Source organism: Lynx canadensis, chromosome A1 (genome assembly GCF_007474595.2).
Source record: "Lynx canadensis isolate LIC74 chromosome A1, mLynCan4.pri.v2, whole genome shotgun sequence".
Classification (NCBI taxonomy): Eukaryota; Metazoa; Chordata; class Mammalia; order Carnivora; family Felidae; genus Lynx; species Lynx canadensis.
The window spans coordinates 41,558,089-41,579,645 of NC_044303.2; the positions used below are offsets into that span (position 1 = coordinate 41,558,089).

Sequence of the window (21,557 nt, forward strand, 5' to 3'; positions counted from 1 at the left end):
AGATATTATGCTGTAAAATGGAAATTTCTCAAGTTGATAAGATTCAGGATCATTATCTCCTTTAAATTTTTCTACCTAAGTAGGATTTATAAGCTAAATCTCTTTATCCTCATTCCATTATTAATTTTAATAAATATTGAAATATTATACAGAACTTCACTACTGTTAAATATCTCTAAAGGCATCAACCGTGAACTAAATAGTTAAGTATTTCATTTTGTACCATGTAAGTTGAAATGAATTCATGAGTCCTAGAATGCATAACCAAAGCAAGCTCTTCTCTGGTGATTTTTCATCTGCGCTAGGTAGTTTAAATGCCAGCCCACTGGGAAATTGGTATTTTACTAGATGAACTTCTTTGCCTAGAATTCTGGAATTGTAGAAGCAATACCAAACGAACACAACAATAACCATACAAGTTACTAGTAATAAATGCTAAAAATAACATACAACAGTCTATATAACTATATTAACTACATATTTTATATCTATCTACATACAATGATAAAAACATGCAAAGATTCCCAGGTTGACATTTTTAAAAGAAACACCCATGTGTGTTTTCTTTCTCAAGAAGTTTAATATTGGTTTTCTGATGCTGGTTACTGTGTGCGCATAAAGAGACAGATACTTCTTATGCACCCGATGTTCAATTATTTACATCAGCAAGTATGTCATGGCAAATAATTAAAGATCAAAATATAAAAGAGGAATAATGTTATCCTATACAAGTGGCTTAAATGGAATAATGGTTTATTGAGTGATACTATGATATTATTGAACTACTATTAATTGGATATTTATATTTAATTCCTTGTGCCATTTGTTACCATACCTTATTATAAAAGGTATGGTATGCAGTGTAAGATTGTGAACTACAGGGAGCTGACATTTAAAATCTATGGTCAGCCCTTCCTGGGAGAAGAAAAGACAGATGAAGTCCCACTACATGGTATGATCTTGGCACTGTAATTAATTTATTTCATATCTGTAATCTGGGATTCTTGTTTGTCAAATTAAGAGCTGTGTCTCCATTTGGAAAATAAGCCAGACTGTAGATGTAAGAACAGCTGATTAAAATTGGTGATGCAGTAAGAGAAGGCATTTGAAGCTTAACATATGTATAGCTTTCTCCACGACACTCGGGGAGTCCATTCTCTTCTCCATGTGAGCACATAGCTCCCCTCGATGTCCATGCGAGCTGCGTTTCCGTGACGGGAGGAAAATAGGCTTGCTAAAGTTAATTATCAGACTGATTTGGGTCTCATTTTAATGCCCTGTTTATTGGCAATGGAAGCCTGATATGTGGCTCACTTTGTTCCTCACCTGATTTTCCAAGGTAGGGAACAGAAGGCAAGGGCTACGTTTAAAAAAGGTGTGAACTGTGAACAGATACACCCAGGGCATGTAAAAGGAAGTGAGCATTTTTACCTAGCAGTAGGGACTTTAGCTAGATTTCCTAGTAACACGATTTAGGTTGTATTCACTCTAAACCCGTGTGCCATTTTAGACTGTATCGTTTCACCCCAAGGCTAAATAGCACAATTGTTACACATTTAATAACTAAGATATTTAAACCAACATATGAATATGTCATCCATTGGGTAAACCCAACTCTAAGTGGAAGGGGGATATTTATTCTAGAATAAATTAATAAATCATATGATTGCTGGTACTTAAAAAAAAAAGAAAAATCAATTTATCACTCGGTCCAAGAATCAAAGAATGCTTGCATTTTTCATAAGAAGGGAGTGTTGCATAGTAGTGAAGCACCTGGACTCTGCCGTCAGACCGGCAGAACGGCACCCTGCTTGATCGCTTGCGTGCTCCCGCTACCATCTAGGGTTGATTCATTTAAACTCCTCATATCTCAGTTTCCTCATCTATAGAATGGGATACAAACAGCACACATCTTAAAAAAAAAAAATACATGAGAAAACTAATGTTAACACATGTGAATCCTTAGACCTGTGCTGAGCACAGAGTAAGTGCTATATAAATGCTTGTGATTAAAGCCTGATGAAAGCCACCACTGCTGTCTGGGACAATTCTAACCAAAAGGAAATAAAACCCTGATTTTAAAAAAGACTGTTCGTCAGTTGTCATATTGTGAAACAACCAAAGGCCTCTAACCCATATGCACTGGGGAGCAGAGATTTTAAGTCTGTTATAACCTCTGCCATATCTGGGGACAGTGGTCCTGTAGTTAGATCCTGAACACAATTTTATTACAGATGCTTTAACCAAAGGTGGGGGAATGAGAACAATTATCGAAGCTGGACATGTTTTGTTTTACAAACATTATGGTCTTCCTGGCTATGGAGGCTAAGGAAACTATTTCCTCATTTTGAAACTTTCCTAAGGGAAACTGTCCTTCCCATAATACATGGGGAGAATTAGTGACAGGAGACTTGGTGACATAAGTGATCTGGGGACAAACAATTATCATTATTATGATGTTTTCCGAAGGGTGGAACTTGCGAGCAAGATTATATAGGTGATGCATAATTGAATATTTAAAAATGCTATTATAAGCAAAGTAAAAAATATATTTTATACAGAATTTTATGTAGATTATATAGTCATGTTCACATTTTACACAAACTATTACTAAAAATGTACTCAACTTTGGGAAAATGTGTTTATTTAAAAATATTGTTTTTAATGGTCCATTTGTTATCAGACTTTGAAGAAAATCTCAAAGATAGAATACGATCCACTGAAATTTAAAAATCTATTTTACTTATTTTACTGGTAAACGGAATGCTTTTGCTTCCTGTTTTGCTTTTGCTTTCACTAACTTCAGAGACAAATATATGGCCCATTTCTGGAAGGTATGGAGAACTGGTGATGTGAATTTATGAACACACACACACATATAATACATAGACACACACATTCTCTTTGACTCAATTTTCTGTTTTGTTTTGGTTTTGGTTTTTGTAATTTTTCTGTTATTTTTATTTCCTGTGATGTGTGGATTTTGGGGGGGGGAGAAAACAATCTAAAAACTTGTTTCTGGCAGAAATGACATGTGGCTTTAAAATGATGGCTGCTACCATCTTTTCCATAGGCTGATGGTCACACACAACATGTCCTTCGTGGGAGTGGACAGCACTGGGGGTGGGGGCGGAATGCACAGTGAGTATCCTAGAGAGTGAGGGAAGCTTGTATTGGAACTTCAAATCATAATGCAAGGAAGAACAACCTATAAAAAACAGTGACCACATTCACCAGTCATTAGAGTGTGCAGACTTCAAGGAGTACAGAAGGGAAAATAGAATCTATGAAGAGAACTTGCCAAGTAAAAGGGAAATAATTTGTTTTATTTGCCCTTCTGTGGTTTATCTTCGAGTGAGACAATGAACAATAAGCATTAAAAATAAGTATGGGGCGCCTGGGTGGCTCAGTCAGTTGAGCGACCGACTTCGGCTCAGGTCATGGTCTCGCAGTTTGTGAGTTCGAGCCCTGCGTTGGGCTCTGTGCTGAAAGCTCAGAGCCTGGAGCCTGCCTCAGATTCTGTGTCTCCCTCTCTGTGTCCTTTATCTGCTCATGCTCTGTCTCTCTCTGTCTCTCAAAAATGAATAAACATTAAAATTTTTTTTAGAAAATGAGTAAATTGTAGTTATGTCAGAAGGTGGTCAGTGCTATGGGTGGGAGAAGTAGAGCAGGTTGTAAGTAGGACTGGGAATCCTAAGGGAGACATTTCAGTTTTGAAAGAGGATGATCAGATATGTTAAGCAACAAAACAGATCTCAGTAAATTTTAAGTTTGAAATTCTAAAACGATCTTTTCTAACTACAGTGGGATCAAGCTGGAAATCAATAATAGGACAATGGGAAAACTCACAAATATGTGGAAATTAAACAACACACTCTTAAACAACCAATGTGTCACAGAAGAAATCACCAGGGAAGCTAGAAAATACTTATGGTTGAAAAAAATGAAAAGGCAACATATCAAAACTGATGGGATGAAGCAAAGGCAGTACTCAGAGGGAAACTTAGAGCTGTAAACACGTATGTTGAAAAAGAAGATCTGAGAAGACATGGCCAATGAAGTAAGAGGAAGTCAAGAGGTTGTGGTATCCAGGAAGCCAGGAGAAGAAAATGTTTTCAGGAGGAGGGAGTGTTTCATATGTTCCATTATAGCTTACTGCTATCACTAAGCAGTTTGATGCCCTGCCACTGAGGCCAAGTTGCTGGTTATACTGACATCGAAGTATGTTTGGGGTCTATGAATTTAATGGAGAATGTATATAATGGTACCCTAAATCTTTTCATAATTTATTTTTCTTCAGAAAGCAAAAATGCTTCACATACAAAATAATAATGACTACAATGGCTGATGTGAACAGTTAAAACAAAATGGATGTAACGACGTGAAATATAAAAAAGTGAAATTTCACTTAGAATCACCTGATACTATATCACAGCACACCTTAATTGTATTAGAGTTCCAAGGTGAAGATTTTTATTACTGTAATTGAGTATCATTGTCCAGGATGATGTCAATGATGCCAAAACTAATGATGAATTTGGAAGTGAAAACATAAACACTTGTTAGAACAGAAGAACCATAAAGATAATGCACAGCATTGTGACTATAGTTAATAATATTGTATTGTATAATTGAAAGCTGCTAAGAGAGAAAATATTAAAAGTTGTCACAAGAAAAATAATTATAATTATGGGTGGTGATGGCTGTTAACTAGATGTTGTGGAGATCATTTTGCAATACATACAAATAGTGAATCATGTTGTATACCTGAAACCAATTGTATCTCAATAAAAAAAGTTTAAGAAGAACAACAAAGGTCCAGAAAAGACAGGGTTTGAATTTAAATGGTACTGTGATACTATTTGAAAAATCACTATAGTTGAACTTATTTTCAAAATACATGAGTTCTATAATATCTGGCATCGAATAAGCCCAATAGTAATTGTGTTGTATATATGCTAATAAGAATACAACCAGAAGACTTTAAGGAAAAATCTAAGGATAAAAAATGAAAGAATATTTCTAAAGACATTTTTACTATAAAGCTTCAAGAAAAATGTAATACATTAGGATAACAAAAATATGGACGGAACTCATTTCCATGTATGTGGGGGTGCTATTTAAGAATCTTAAGACGTAAGAAAATCAAACGCATATATAAACATAGAAAATATAGTCCTTATTTAATGTTTTTTTTTGTAAAATTTTTTAATGTTTTATTTAAGAAAGACAGAGACAGAGCATGAGTGGGGATGGGGCAGAGAGGGAGGGAGACCCAGAATCAGAAGCAGGCTCCAGGCTCTGAGCTGTCAGCACAGAGCCCAATGCGGGGCTCAAACTCACGAACTGTGAGATCATGACCTGGGCTGAAGTCAGACGCTCAACCGACCGAGCCACCCAGGCGCCCCCTTATTTAATGTTTTAAAACAGATGATGGTAGCATCAAGAGAACGCAAAACTGATATTTTTGGGATACCCATTAATTTATACTTTGAGTGAACTGGATGTGAAAGAAATATTATTATGATAGTCATGTTTTAATAGTATTTACCTTACAAAGATATTTCAATACTAAGAGAATAATTATATATTTTCTCAACAGTGAAAAGGCCAGTTGATATCTACTAAAACTTCGGTAGTTGTGAATAGGAAGGAACAGTACATAGAGAGTTCATTATGTGATCACTGTGCCTTTAAGAACACTGGGAGAATCTGAAAGCACTCTCTCCCAAAAGAACCAATGAAGGAGCTTCCTTCAGGGAGAGAAGATCAGCTCTGTTTAAAACAAAGCAGAACAATGAAGCATTTTTAAACTGGCAACACCCCTCCTCCTTTTGATAGTTTGGTTTGCCCTCTTACAAAGCAACACCCTGGCATCCACATTAGAATTGAAACCGACAAGGCATCCCTTTCATCCCTGGCTGCCAACACTCCTCACTAATAATAATTAGCCATCCCTGGCGTCTAGCCAAGAGACTTTAATAAATACTATAAGGGCTTTGGGGCCTCAGCTGCATTTCTAGCTTTAGCTAAGGAATGATGGGGGAGGGAACACCACTTGACGCTGAATGAGATCTGCTGAATAGCATCAGTGCAACAAAATGAGTGCTCAGTTGTCTGTTAATGAATGACCATTATTTAAATATATATTTTATGTTAGAGTATGTGTAGAAATGCTCATAGGTCACAATCAGCTTTATAAAGTTTATCTCTATACCTGCCTTAAAAACATTAATATATAGCATCATAATATTTGATAATCACTCTGGAAGTCATTATCTTTATAGATTTCATATAGGTGTGCTTTTCTAGGAAATGTAAATGGCTTTAATTTCCAGGTAAATAAAGACTCATAATAGTCAATGCCTCCACAATTAAACAATGTGGACAATACTTGGAACAACAGTCATTATGAATGTACTCTTTTATTTACTTGATAAACCCTTCATTTTGGTTCGTGATATTATCAACCCTAAAATTTCACAAAGCACATAACTGAATGTCTTGATGAGACTAGATATTGTTGTATTTATTCATAGAAATATGGAGGGGATGAGGAGTTTCTTTCCCACACTTGTGAAGGTTGTTCATAGAGAGGAAAACTATTGCACTTTTTTTGGTTCCATTTTTATGTCTTTATTTTTTATTTGAATAGTTCGAATCTAATGGCAGGAGAACTATAAGATAAATTGTTTTAATTTCTCTCACACTTTACTCTTAAAAGCAGAGGAGAATGACTTATCTGATAACAAAATGAAGAAAGACTGTATAGGCATGGACTTTATCTTTTCCAGAGTGACATGTTTTCAGGATTCATTCATTCTCTGTGTCCTGGGGCAGGCCGCACCCTCTGAAGAAAACACAGAGGTTCTATGGTGTGCCTCACAGTCATGGGTGAGTCTGGCTTATTCACAGGTGAAGGGTTACAGTTTCACATCCAGCCACAGTCCAAGCAAGTATCTTTATCTCTGTGTCTCTAACTCCTGAATCTTATTTCCCATTGCTACAAAAAAGCTCTAGAGGGAGAGTCAGGCTTGCTTACCTTCCCTAAAACCGTAACACGAATGAAAATCGATCCAGGTGTTCTCTGGAGAAATAAACACACGGCATATGTATGAGTATGTCTTATTATCCTTGACAGCTTTCTGTGCCTATTTTCCTATCTGAAAGAAATACAGATGACGTGTTAGCCCTTGTTTCAAGGCCTTAATCCCAGAATCGTTCTCTTCTGCCTTGGCCAACAATAAAATAACCTCACTTACTAGTCTACCTGCCAGCTTTCTGGACTTGGGATTTCAGTTTGATAAAACTTGCATGAATCTTGACTAGAAAGTGAACTGAACTTCTCCATGAATTTCTCTAGAAAATGATTTCATACACCAGAAGTTTAACTCTTTGAAATCGTATTTTCAGAACATAGGTATTAAACCCCTCAAAAGTCCGCCTTGATTTCTAATTAAGAGCTGATTTACCCACATATATTTATCCAACAATTAGAGTAGAAATTATCACTTTGGATGTTGACCAAGAATTAACACACTACAATCAGGAATTCAGAACATTTATTGCAAGAGCTGAATAATTGTAAATAACGTAGAACTGGCAAAGCAGTAACAAGGATAATTGTTTAGATATTGATTCTGTCAAAGTCATCAAACACCCCTCACAAACCGACAAAAATGTACTTCAATAAGCAATGCACCCCTACCCATTATTTTCCATTATACTGTGGAAAAACGTGAATTGCTATTTACAAAGTAATTTTATTTTTGGTAAGAACAAATTAACTATCAGATTAGCAAACCTTTTTTTTTATTTTTTATTTTATTTTTTTTTTACTTTTAAACTGATGTTGAACCGTGGCATTAAGATAACTTTCACTTCTTTCAATAAAGACATTTTGTTGCATGCTATTTATTTGTTTAAATCATCTGTCATGCCTTAACAAAAACCTCCTAAGAATGTTCGAATTTGGATTTGTTTGCACGTGCAACTGAGATCTTATGAACATTTGTTGTCACTCTGTTGGTTGGACCTAAGTGACAAGATGCTGGTACCTGCCAGGCATTGACCGACTATGATAACAAACAGTTAAACAGCAATAATTAGAGGTTTATCCCTTTATTTCCCCCAACTAGCCTACCTGGAGAATGTTCTGTTACATCATGAAGGCACAACACATTAAATATTTTGTGGCTATGGTCTAACACTTGTGTTACAACAACATTATTGTATATGAGGATCAACACAAACTCCGCCATTTCAACAAAGTTGTAGACACACACTTGCCCGGTTGAAACTATTTTTGAATAGTAATTTTTCTTCAATATATGCTAATTTTGATACATTAGTTTTGTATGAGTGACAAGCACAGGATATTGTATTACTTGCTGAAGGATAACACTTTCCCATTACTCTCACACTTAATGCTACTGATTAAGTGATTTTGCTTTCGCCTACTTTGAAAACAAGGATGTCAAGAAAATAGGTTCTGAGTTTCCAAGCTTTTGCAGAAGTCCTGTTCTTATATAAGGTTTTCATTTTATCTTTATTTTTTATAGAATCCCAGCATCATAAGCAATCACAAAAGAAGCAGGATTCCAGAACCTTTTTTTAAACACAAGTGTTTGAGATCCTTTGAACAATGTGTGTCAAGACAGACTACTAACGCAGAAACACCTCACTGAAAGAAACAACAAAAATAACGACAAAGAGGCAAATTAAGAATAAGGAAAGAAGCAACCATAAAACACGGAATTATGCTACAACATTTTTTAGGTGAACGTTGTAAGTACACAAAAGTTGTTAATAATAACTTGCTTCTATTTACAAATACTTTAACACTGATTGACTTACAAGTATCCACTAACGTTGTTAACAGCACAATAGGTTTAATGCTTAATCTTTTTAAGTTTCTTTGAAGTATAATGTCAAGTATAGCAGTCCCAGCACAAATCAATGACAAAAAGAGCACAATTTTCTAACTGGATATGTTTGTCAGTCACTCTAATCCATGGAACTTTCTTACTCTCCAAATGCATATTCTATTGTTCATAGCAGCAGTCCAGGGTCAAAAGTAAAATTCAATTAACAAAAGAAAGAAAGAAAGAAAGAAAGAAAGAAAGAAAGAAAGAAAGAAAGAAAGAAAGAAAGAAAGAAAAGAAAAAAAAGAAAAAAAAGAAAAAAGATATTTGCACAATGGAGTGATCATCTCTGGAGAGTTTAATCAATTCTAGTAAACAAGATCACATGGCTAGTAGAACTATCTTCTTTTTTATGTTGTAAAATATTGTATCCTCCATGGTGCTAACACAAAGTTATGGATATCCCTGCTATAAAGGGGCATAGTTATAGTTATAGAGATCTATTGAATACATAAAGCTCTGACACACACAGTATTAGCATGTCTATTTAGATTAAAGTTATTAGGTCCCATATAGCCTTTTTTTTTTTTTTTTTTTTTTTTTTTTAGAGTTGGTGCTCCTTCGGACTCTCAATAGTACCTCCTGCTTGCTTATAAGACTTCAGATTTGCCAGAGGAATGTCTGTCATGTGGCTGCCATTGTTGAAATGGCCTTCATTGGAGCCATACTGCTTACGGTCATTGAACTGGTTCCTGTTGCTATCTTCTTTCCAGGCTCTGGTAAGGGTGTGCCCATTCACAAGCTTGTCCTTCTTGACCCATTCTTTCTGGGGTGCAAAGGTTGAGAGAGGAGATTTAGGGTGTTGATATGGGCCCAAGCCAGGAGGCATCCAGCAATTATCAGAGTGACCCAAAACCAAGCACTCTTGAGTGCACATCTCTGTGGCTTCAGCTAATCCTCGGGGACCCAAAGGCCCATCTACAGAGGGCAAGAGACAGAGAAAATAAGAAAAGAAAGTGGTTAGAACTGTAATTTAAAATTGTCACCTTTGAGAAGAAGTGCATTGGTGATTTCATTTTCTTATGAAAGTATAATAAGTTACGCAATTCAAAGAATTCAGTCTTTTAAGAGGAACAGAAAGAATCGAATTCCTTGTTGTGGAAGAATCATCTCTTTCCTTCAGCCTTCATTTATATCGAGAAACAGACATGAGTAAACAGATATACCCACAAGACACCATTTCTGATCAACTGTTTCTGTCGAGTATATTGTTACTGATTTACCGTCTAATTCTCAACAAAAAGCCCTTATTCATGAAAAATTATGAAGAGTCGAAAATTTTTATGTGTGATGTTGAAAAATATGTAAATATGTAAATGTACAACTCCATAAAAACAAAATACTTGAAATATAATATTAAAAAATAAATACTCTAAATGATTATATAAAATATCAGTTTTCCATAAAAACATGTTATTTTTATACAAAACCACACAAAAGTAATTGTGCAACATTTTTAAATTAAAAAAAATTAAAGCATATTTTAACTGTGTGTATTACTAAAGGAACACCTGGTCTGCTGCAAGCATTCTGAAATCCAAGTAAATAAAGAAGTCATTTGCATTCAAAGACAGCATTTGGTTGTTTCCAAACCTAACCTATTTTCTTTTCTTTTAAATTTTTTTAATGTTTATTTACTTTTGAGAGAGAGAGAGACAGAGTGTGAGTGGGGGGAGGGGCAGAGAGAGAGGAAGACACAGAATCTGAAGCAGGCTCCGGATTCTGAGCTGTCAGGACAAAGCTTGACGTGGGGCTGGAACCCACGAACCACGAGATCATGACCTGAGTTGAAGTCGGACGCTTAACCGACCGAGCCACGCAGGTGCCAACAAGCCTAAACTATTTTCTATATTTCGAAGCGTATTAAATAAATTCACTGGAATGAAAGTCTAGCTAAGTTGCAAATTGGATCACATGGAGTCTAATATTCAGGGGGGAAAAAGGCATTGTAGATATTTATCTATTGGTTTGCTTGTTTTTCCTAGCAGGCAATCTAGAACATATATTTTAACCTTCATTTCAAAAGTAAACTCTTTTCTGATTATATAAAGAGGAAATTAGCCCTTTACTGAAAAACAACAGCCAAATGATTCAGGAAAAAACTGTTTTGTTTTGTTTTCTTTCCCCTTGATTAAACAGTCAAGTGATAAGTGATAGGCTGGAAATTAGGAATTGATTTTACGAAGGAGGTTAAGTGGAGAGGCAAGAATGGCTGAGGCAAAAAGCATTTTCAAAATAGTCACCAGAATAAAAATGTAGAAGAAAATGAAGAAAACATTTCTGCAACTTTGCCTCATCAACAATTAAAACACTTAATCCATTGATTGGAATGTATGTTTTTGCTAAAGCCCAAGTTAGCACTACTAACATTTTTAAGTGCCCCAAATTGTGCTTTTTAATTTTAACATCTATTTGTCTTACTAATATTCCAGTTATTCCTTGCATATGAAAAAATTCCTGCTGAAATAGGTAACAGTTGATACAAATACCTGAGACCACAAAACACAAGCAACATCAGAATGGTCACCAGATGTGAAAAAAATGTGGCTAAAATTTACTCTTTCCTGCAAATTCAAATTTTAGTCATTTTTAAAATCTAAAACCTTCTCTTTAGAACAACTTTAAAATTCTTTCTCATCTGACCTGTATTTCCATCCCGCCAAAAGCAAACAGATATATTTCGTTTAAACACACGCTCATTACTCAAAACTATTTCTGTCACAAACCTCCAAAGATTACTTACATCCTAGTATATTTAATTTGAACTTCTCTATGAGCCTTTCTTTGTCCTCAGAATTCTGCCCACCCTTCAAAAGTTCAAACTAATTTCTCCCTTTTAGGTTCAGTTTAGTGTGCTCAGTGATTCTGTATCCACAAAGCGAACACATTTTGCTCAAACCAATTCATGCTCCTTACATTGAGATCACAGGTTTAGAAGATGCTTTTTGCATGCTTTGGACTATTTTCATTTAATTACTTATTCTTTCAAGGTCAGCTTGCTTCCCAAGTACCAAAGCTAACTCCCACAACTACACCAATTCATATTTTGTGTGTACCTTGAAGATATCCACAGATCTCCTCTTAGTGATGAATGACAATTTTCCTAATTGAGCTTCCTCAACTCCTGCCTTAATGATACCTTTTTCTTTTGAGGGAGGTTCTGTACTTTCATGAGTTTCATTTTATTTTTGTTTTATCCCAACTAGAAAAAAAAAAACGACTTCTCAGTCTTTTGATTCCTTATTGTGCTAAGCAACAGTGATGATCTATGAACAATGTTAATTGTTAATTAAAATTTTATGAGGTTGAAAATGTTCTGAGAAATAATTAAAAATATCCTCTGCTTAAAGGCAGACCTTAAGTAATTCTAATAGAAGATGCTGATTTCACAAACATCACACCAAAAGCTTCCTCAACAGCACATCTCTTTGCTTCACAATACTTTGTGACAGATAATAAATGAATTATTTAACTTCGCTGTTAAACATATTCACTCCTTTCAAGACATCAATGGAGATAAAGTAATCACCAATTTGATGTGCAATCTAGCTTGAGGCCTCTAAACCAACCTTCGTTTTTTACTTTTCTAGAACCATTAAGTTTTTCTTTTTTTGTTGTTGATATCTCAAAGGAAAACAAATAATTAACTATCTCAGAAATATCAATAGAACTAGGTTTTTATTGAGTACATAAAAGGAAAGAATATGCAAGATTATTTTTGTTTTATTTATAAATATTTTTATTTATTTTTAATTTTATTCAAATCCAAGTTAGTTAACATATAGTGTAATATAGCTTCAGGAGAAGAATTTAGTGATTTATCACTTACATATAACACCCAGCTCTCATTCCAACAAGTGCCCTCCTTAATGCCCATCACCCATTTAGCCCATCCCCCCACCCAACACCCCAACACCCCTCCAGTAACCCTCAGTTTGTTCTCTGTATTTAAGAGTCTCTTATGATTTACCTCCTTCTGTTTTAATCTTATTTTTCCTTCTCTTCCCCTATGCCCATCTGTTTTGTTTCTTAAATTCTACATATGAGGTAATCAAAAAGTATGAAATCTTGGCTTTTGTAACAACATGGATGGAACTACAGGGTATTATGCTAAGCAAAAGAAGTAAGTCAGGGAAAGATAAGTATCATATGATTTCACTCAAGATTGTTTTTTAAAATAGCTTTATCCAACATTCATTATCCTCATATTAAATTAAGAAATTACCCAGGGGGCACTTGGGTGGCTCAGTCAGTTAAGCACCTGACTTTTCACTTAGGCTCAGGTCATGATCTCACAATTTGTGAAATAGAGCACCATATGAGGCTCCGTGCAGAGTCTGCTTGGGATTCTCTCTCTCTCTCTCTCTCTCTCTCTCTCCCTCCCTCTCTCTGCCCTTCCCCTGCTGACACACATGTTTTCACTCTCTCTCTCTCTCAGAATAAATAAACTTCTAAAAATATTTAAAAAAAGAAAGATTACCCAGAGATTGAGAAAGTGTGTGTGTGTGTGTGTGTGTGTGTGTGTGTGTGTGTATCAGAATATGTGGACCCTAAGTCTTCAGCAATGAGTGACACATTTTAACAAATACTGTATTTTTTTTTCAGAACTGGTAACATTTATTTATTCCATAAATATTTACTGAGCACATATTATATGCTGACACTGTGACAGGCACCAGGAATACAGCAGTGGTCAAAATAGATGTCAACACTGTCCTCATAGAGTTTTCAGGTTACCCTGGGAATTTTTTAAAGTTCTCACTACTTTTATTTTACAAGCAGTGAACAAAGAGGGAAGAAAAGGGTATCCTTAAGAAGGAACAGGTGTCATTAGCAGTCAACTGATTTAGGAAGGCTTGTCTCTTTGCAAGGTAACAGATGGACTTTTTTCCCTATTACATCATTTCCACCTTTTTCTGAAAGTTCCTCTTACAGATAATTGACAAGTAAAGACATCTACAGTTATGAGTACTATACAAAATCCTGACTGGTAAAAAAATGAGCTTCTTGGGGCGCCTGGGTGGCGCAGTCGGTTAAGCGTCCGACTTCAGCCAGGTCACGATCTCGCGGTCCGTGAGTTCGAGCCCCGCGTCAGGCTCTGGGCTGATGGCTCAGAGCCTGGAGCTTGCTTCCGATTCTGTGTCTCCCTCTCTCTCTGCCCCTCCCCCGTTCGTGCTCTGTCTCTCTCTGTCCCAAAAATAAATAAACGTTGAAAAAAAAATTAAAAAAAAAATGAGCTTCTTTCCATTAAACAATATCAATCGCTCTTTGCGAATTATACTTAGATTTATTCGCACAAGTAAATTTGAAGGCTTTTGATAAAATGCATAAATATATTTCCAGACATTTCTAGATTCTTAGGTAAGTCTTTCAGGTAGCTGATTCCTGTATAAGATTGATAGATCCACCGCAAGGTGGAACACAACACAACACTTGAATGAAAGCCAGAAGTCTGTGTTCCTTATGGCTCTAAAAGAGAAAAGGCCACGGGCAGGGGGGCACAGAAGGTTGCACCAGGAAAAGGTGAAAAAGGGGGAATTTCGGGAGGGGAGGGCGTTTATGCCTGGCAGACAGGGTGGGTGGGGTGAGCTGGTTCCCTGGGCTGTCTGTGGACTGATGAATTTGAATAATTTCTCACATTCTAGGGGACAGGGGCTGTCTGAAGTTGTCTGGTATGTCACCCCTGGGCAATTAAGGAGGGTGCATAATGATCTAGGAGTGTGAGGTCTCTAGAAGGGAAGTAATGTGTGGTGTGGGATCATTCAAGGGGAAGTGACCAGACTTTCACCAGGACCTCAGCACTCACTCAACACAGCATTAAAGAAAAAACATAAGTATATGAAATTGTATGACACAAATTTTCTTATATGCTTGAACCACATGGTTGGGAAATATACTTCACTTTATGTTTTGGTTAAGTTTTATTTAGGGACATGACATTGAATAAGGAAATTTTTACTTGTTTTATTTGGGCCTATATTTAATCACCAGTAGTTGCCTTGATGTTAAACAACAACAAACCACCCCCTACTCCTGGGTTTTATTTTGGAAAATAACAATGCTTCCAAATTGTCATGATTTGGTAAGAAGGGGAAAAAAACACATTTTTAAAATTAGGGATTATTAAAGGGAAAACAGTCACACCTCTAGTTCCCTAAAAGTCCCTGTTCTTTAAAAGTTTACAATCAGGGGGCACCTGGGTGGCTCAGTTGGTTAAGTGGCTCTTGATTTCGGCCCAGGTCTTGATCTTAGAAGTCGTGAGTTCCAGCCCCAGGTCAGGCTCCGCACTGACAGCGTGGAGTCTGTTTGTCATTCTCTTTCCCTCTCTCTCTGCCCCTCCCCTACTTGCATGCTCTTTCTCCCAAGATAAATAAACTTTAAAAAAATTATAAAAAAAGTAAAAGTTTATAATCGGAAGCATGCTAACCATGGAAGAGTCACCATTCATTGCTTTCATTTTTAGATACAATGACTGAATTGTTTTGTACTTTTTAAAAGGAGAAACACATTCTTTATAAAGCACTGATATTGAATACTGTCACTTCCCAAAATATGATTAAAAACAATCAACCTATAATTCTCCATCAAATATATAGCACTTAAAATACCAGGACATTTTTGCTAAAATATGAAAAATATAGGCACTAAAATATTGCTCTTCATCTTTGACTATAATTATTTTTAATATTATCATAATAAGTAATTATCTTAAGTGATGAATAATATTTTCCATTCATAAGTTCCCTCCACAAGTGTATATTGAATATCTATCATGTACCACACATATCAGATACTACGCTGGATTCTTAATAAATGCCTTAAGATTTTATGCGTGTACATGTGTTTGTGTGCACATGTGTTTTTCCCATTTCTCCAATTTTTTACACATTTTAATGTCCTACTTGTGCTACCTCATACAATATCTGTTTAGAACCCAGGTCAGGATTCTGAACTGCACATACATTATTTTCCACAATTTCAGCATTGCACCAAGTTATTTCCTTTCTCTTCAAAATAATTAAAATACACCATCATGATTTTTCTAAGACTGAAACATGTATTGATTTTTTTTAAAAAACTAAATTATTTGTTCCCTTTCACAATCTGCAATCTATGGGTTTGGTTATCGTTCCAGGTTTTTGAATGTATAAAGACACGAGGGCTGATAAAACTGTACAAGCCATCTGTCTCTGCATTTAAACGTTGAAAGCAAATACAAAAGCACATAACCAAAAGCTTGAAAGTTGTCTCAGTTAATATTTATATCAGGTGTCAATGTATTTCCCTCTCCACCTTTGCATAGCTCACCTTCTCACTCAAAACCCAACAAAATACTTTTTCTATGGTTAGGCATCAATAGCTGTCAGAGAGCTGCTTGAATTGCTGAGTTTTAAAGATGTGAGTTTAAAATGTGAAACGATCCAAGTTAATGGATCTCCAGCTATACCTAAGTGGTAGGATAGCTGAATGGGTCTTGATCTCATTTTATTATACCCAGAGGCAGAACCATTACTTCATTGATTAACTCAACTGCTGTAATTAACAAGTACCTTCTGGCTTGTGGTCCACCTACTTTTCAACCCGAGGACTTGAAACCTTTTAATTCCAAAGCTTGGAACTGATATTTTTAAAAAAAATCATGATACCTTTCCTATTCCTGGTTAGGCTTCATACTATATGAATATTTGGCCTTTTATGTGAATGAATTTTCTCTAGAATTTTTACTGTGGGGTAAAATATGATTAAACAGACTACCAGGATTGAATTGCAAGAGAGAGGAGTCATTTTTATATCATTTGGGATCAAACTCATCCCATTTCACTCTAGTTTTCATTTCACTTGATTTTTATGATAGAAAAATACATCTTCTATGCAGAACACACCTGATTCTCATGTTACAATGGCCTTTTTTGTGGTAAGAACATATATCAGTATTTTTATGCAAAACATTTGTTCTTAAGTTCAATTTTGCTGATTTCCCCAAGATTTTATGGTAGTAGGTAGGAAGTTCGCAGAGCTGTGCATCACTAAGCACCTTACAGTGAAGGAGGCATCCCCAGATTTGGATTTGCTGCAGCAGTTTCCCAGATCTCTAGGCAAATGATAAAATTTCTTCACTTGTTTTAAATAAATTTCCATTTTACGTAGACTTTCATCCTATAATTTTGCTTTACACTTGCTGTTATTAATATACTGTGAAAAATCTTATTTTTCATGATTGCTCTTTGCCTTAATCAATTTTCCTATAATAAAAGTTCAGGGAAACAAATACTTTCACCCACTACATTTGAAGTTAATTTTAGCATCTCTAAGAGACCAATACAAAAACATCAGTATCTTTGCTAGCTCATTCTCACCCTCATTTTCAGCTTATGTCTTTCATTTTTCTCTTTTCCCTTCTTTTCTTTCTTTCTTTCTTTCTTTCTTTCTTTCTTTCTTTCTTTTTCTTTTTTTTTTTTTCTGGCATGATGTAACAGTGTAACGATTTCTTATCATCGCTGTGGATTACCTTGAATGAAAAGCTGAAGCTAAATGCTTATGCTTATGCAAATATGGAGGGACCTGAAAAATGGGTCAAATTCATTTGCTAGGCATCCCTCCTCTCTACTATTCTATCACCACTTACTATATTTATTGAACAGTTGCTGTTAAAAATCAAATCAATTAATTTGCTTCCCATCTAAACTATGGCCAAAATTAATTTCAAATATGAGAGTTGGCATGAGAAACAGAGGAACTTGCTTAGCATTACCCACATTCCCTTTTGAGACATCATTCTACTTCAGATCACAATACACAATGCCAAATCAAAATTTTTAAATCAATGTCACATGGGAATAAATATCAGTTATTACTCTTTTATATAGAAAAACAATCAAAAAGTATAATAAATTCCATTGCCATTAATGTTGCCATTCCATTGGCATACGAAATAGTGCAGCACAGTTATGTGGACAGTCTAAGACCCAAAAATAGATCTGGCAAATTTGAACACACTTATGGGAAAAATATTTTTCATTCATTCACTCAACAAGCTTTGTTTGATCATGTTAGGCTCAAGAGATTGCTAAATAGAATATCTAAAATCAGAACCATCAGGTCACACGGATAGCTAGGTCAAACAGAAATAGATTTAAGTCACAGTCAAACAATGAATGAATATAGACTTTGTGAAAGTAATTTTAGATTCCTAAAAGATTTTAGCTAGTCCTAGTTTGTCATCTATAAATTAAGAGTAAGAGACTAGATTTTCATGCATGACCTCTACCATTTTCTTATTCTCTTATCAAATACCACTGTGGTTTGCCATAGATAATCAAACTTTTCAGTGTTGTTTTCATTTTAGTTATGAGAAGCCCCAGACAGAGCAAAAAAATTATAAATCAATTTTTCCTGTAGATTACAGTATTATTTAGGTCACATTCAGTTTTTTGAATGTGAAACTATATTTAGAACAAGTATTTATGTTTCTAAATCTAAGTAAAAAAAAATCCTAATGATTTAGTCAGAGTTTAGCTTATAGCTCAGATTTAAATGCTACATTGAGACTGCACCTACAGTCACCTTGAGAAGCAAATGCAAAAAAAAAAACCCACACCAGCAGGATTTGACAAAACCTTTGGTTAACAAGTAAACAAGGATTAAATGTTTTACACACTCCTCATACAGATTTTTTTCCTTGGTCACAGATGAAAAGTCAACATTTGCAGATGGAGACGGTCCAAATACAATAACACACGGCCGGCCCAAGCAGCAGATTCTCTGAGGGAGAGGATATTGCTATTTGGACAGACTTTATAGCTCACAAAGAATGGAGAGCACTTCCTTATAAGTCTTTAGCTTTCTTCTGCATGGCATAAATATCAGCTGCCTTTGTCTCACCTGCAAAAGCTAACCGCTGAAAAGAAAATTATCAGAGATAATGTCATTTATTAACTATTATTAATGTTTGATGTTGCAATCAGTTGAATAAAAAGGTCTAAGGTTATTCACTACCAAATTTTGACCAAACTGCATGATGTGAAATATTTACATTATCGCTGATCATATTTAGTTTCTACTATAGTTTACCACATTTTAAATTATATTTAATATCTTTCATTTTAAATACTCATTCTCATATTGATATTTCCTGAATTATTCTCCATTGCTTGGAATTTGCATTATTTCTCAAAAACATGTAGTGTGGCTTATTTAATGTGCAACAGACTTTAAGGAGCCAATCTAAGGTATTGAGAAATGAAGTAATTTTTTACAGATTTATTTCAGGCCAAGATCCAAATGTAAAACGGAGAAGCGGCCTATGTAATCTTCCATCTCCTTAAAAATATTCTCAGCTGCTTATCTAAAAACCAGGCCAGGAGTATAAGTATTGACTAAGACAATGGCCAAGGGGACAATGCAGACATAATAAAGTCATTTATCAACTAATAAAGTTGGCTTTTAGTTAAATAAAGAGAGATTATCAGGTAGGCCTAATGTCATCATGTGAGCCCTTGAAAAGCAGGGGATTTTCAGCAGCAGGTAGCAGAAGGGAGCTCATACTCAAAGCACAAGAAGGATTCAATGGGCCATTGGTGGCTTTCAAAATAGAAAAGACCACACAGAAAAGATCTGAGAGCTGCCTCTAACGGCTGACAGCAACTCCAGCTGGGCAGTCAGTAGGACAATAGGGATCTCAGTCCTACAATGAGAAGGAACAGAATTCTGCCAACAACAGAGTTGTTTTAGCTAACAGAGTTAGTTAAAAAAATGGATTCTTCCTCAGAGACTCCAGAGAAGGGTTCAGTCCAGCTGATACCTTGATTTCAGCCATGGGAAACCCTAGGCATACTGAGCCCACTTGCACTTATGAGATAATAAGTGGACAGAAGCAGAGATAATACATTTGTATTGCTGTAACCAGCTAAATTGTGGTAATTTGTTACTCAGCAATAGAAAACTAATAGAACATCTGTCGTTTACTCAAGACACACAGTCAGTCAGCAAGTTCTTTAGTCTACCTACTTCCCTGAAAACCCACCAGCTCAAACCACTATTATTTCCTAACAGGACTCCCTTTTTCTTTAAGCTCAATCCCCAATGTGGGCCTCAAACTCACAACCACAGGATTAAGAGTCTCATGCTCTACTGACTGAGCCTTTGTCTACTCTTTTGAAATTCTATTCTCCAATCTTTAGAGTCATCTATATATTTTAATTAAGTGATAGATATAGATAGATAGATATAGATAGATGATATAGATATAGACAGATACTGATATATAGATATAGATAGCCCTTCAGGCACCTGGGTGGCTTAGTCAGTTAAGCGTCCGACTTCGGCTCAGGTCATGATCTCGCAGTTTGTGAGTTCGAGCCCCACATCGGGCTCTGTGCTAATAGCCCAGAGCCTGGAGCCTGCTTCGGATTCTGTCTCTCCCTCTCTATCTGCATCTCCTTCACTCACACTCTGTCTCTGTCTCTGTCTCTCTCTCTCTGTCTCTCTCTCTCTCTCCCTCAAAAATAAATAAACATTAAATAACAACAAAAAAAAGATATAGATAGCCCTTGAACAACATGAAGGTCAGAAGCATTGACCCTCATGCAGTCATATGACTTTTGACTCCACCAAAACTTAACTATTAATAGCCTACTGTTAACTATAAGCTTTACATAATACAGTTATTATAACTATGTTATAGTTGATTAACACACATCTGTATGTTGAGGTATTATATGCTGTATTCTTACAATAAAGTAAGCTAGAAAAAAGAAAATGTTAAGAAAATCATAAAGAAGAGAAAATACATTTGTAGTACTGTACTGCGTTTATCGAAAAAAATTCATGTATAAGTGGACCCACACAGTTCAAACCCATGTTGTTCAAGGGTCAGCCAGAGTTGTAAGTATATAACTAATATACTTATATTAGTCTCCTATTTCTGCTGTAACAAATTACCACAAACTTAGTGGCTTAAAGCAACATAAGTTCATTCAATTACAGTTCTGGAGGTCAAAAGTCTGAAATCAATTTCATTAAACTGAAGTCAGCATGTCGACTGCAATGCTTCCTCCTGGAAACCCTGTGGGGAGAATCCATCCCCTTTCCTTCTTTCAGCTTCTAGAGCCATCCATGTTTCTTAGCTTCTGGGTCCTTCCCCCATTCTCAAAGCACATCTCTCCAATCTCTGCTTCTTTTATCACATCACCTCCTCAAATTCTTCCTGAATTCCTCTTATAAGGACCATTGTAATTACATAATACCTACGTGGATAATCCAGGATAATCTCCTCATTGCAAAATCCTAAATCTAGTCACATCTGCAAGGCCCCTTTGATAACATTGTCACATGTTCTGGGGACTACGATTTAGGTACATTTGGGGGCTATTCAGCCTAACTCGATATTTAGAGCAGAATACCTCACTAACTCAATATTTAGAGCAGAATACCTCACTCTTTTGCTTCGCATCACATCAGAGTAAAAGACAGGGTCCTTTCCATGGCTCAAAAAGTCTCACATGGTCTGGCTCCTGCCCAACTCTCTGACCTCGTATCTGCCAACCCTCCCACCTGTTCTCCTGTACCCTATCTTACTTTGCTACACTCACTTTCTTGCTGTGCCTCAAATACACCAAGATCCATGAGGTCTCA

The 21,557-nt window shown here is 35.8% G+C and overlaps 1 protein-coding gene across 2 annotated transcripts in view; it reads right to left on the reverse strand.

The window, feature by feature from the left end:
• Positions 1-9,428: 9,428 nt before the first annotated feature.
• The window catches only part of LOC115511520 (protocadherin-9), a 926,897-nt gene continuing 914,768 nt past the window's right edge, over positions 9,429-21,557 (reverse strand). For both annotated transcript variants that reach the window (XM_030311898.2, XM_030311895.2), the window contains one exon: positions 9,429-9,842. In XM_030311898.2, the coding sequence (XP_030167758.1) occupies positions 9,469-9,842 (374 nt within the window). In that variant the 3' untranslated portion in view covers positions 9,429-9,468. The remainder of the gene's footprint in view (positions 9,843-21,557) is intronic.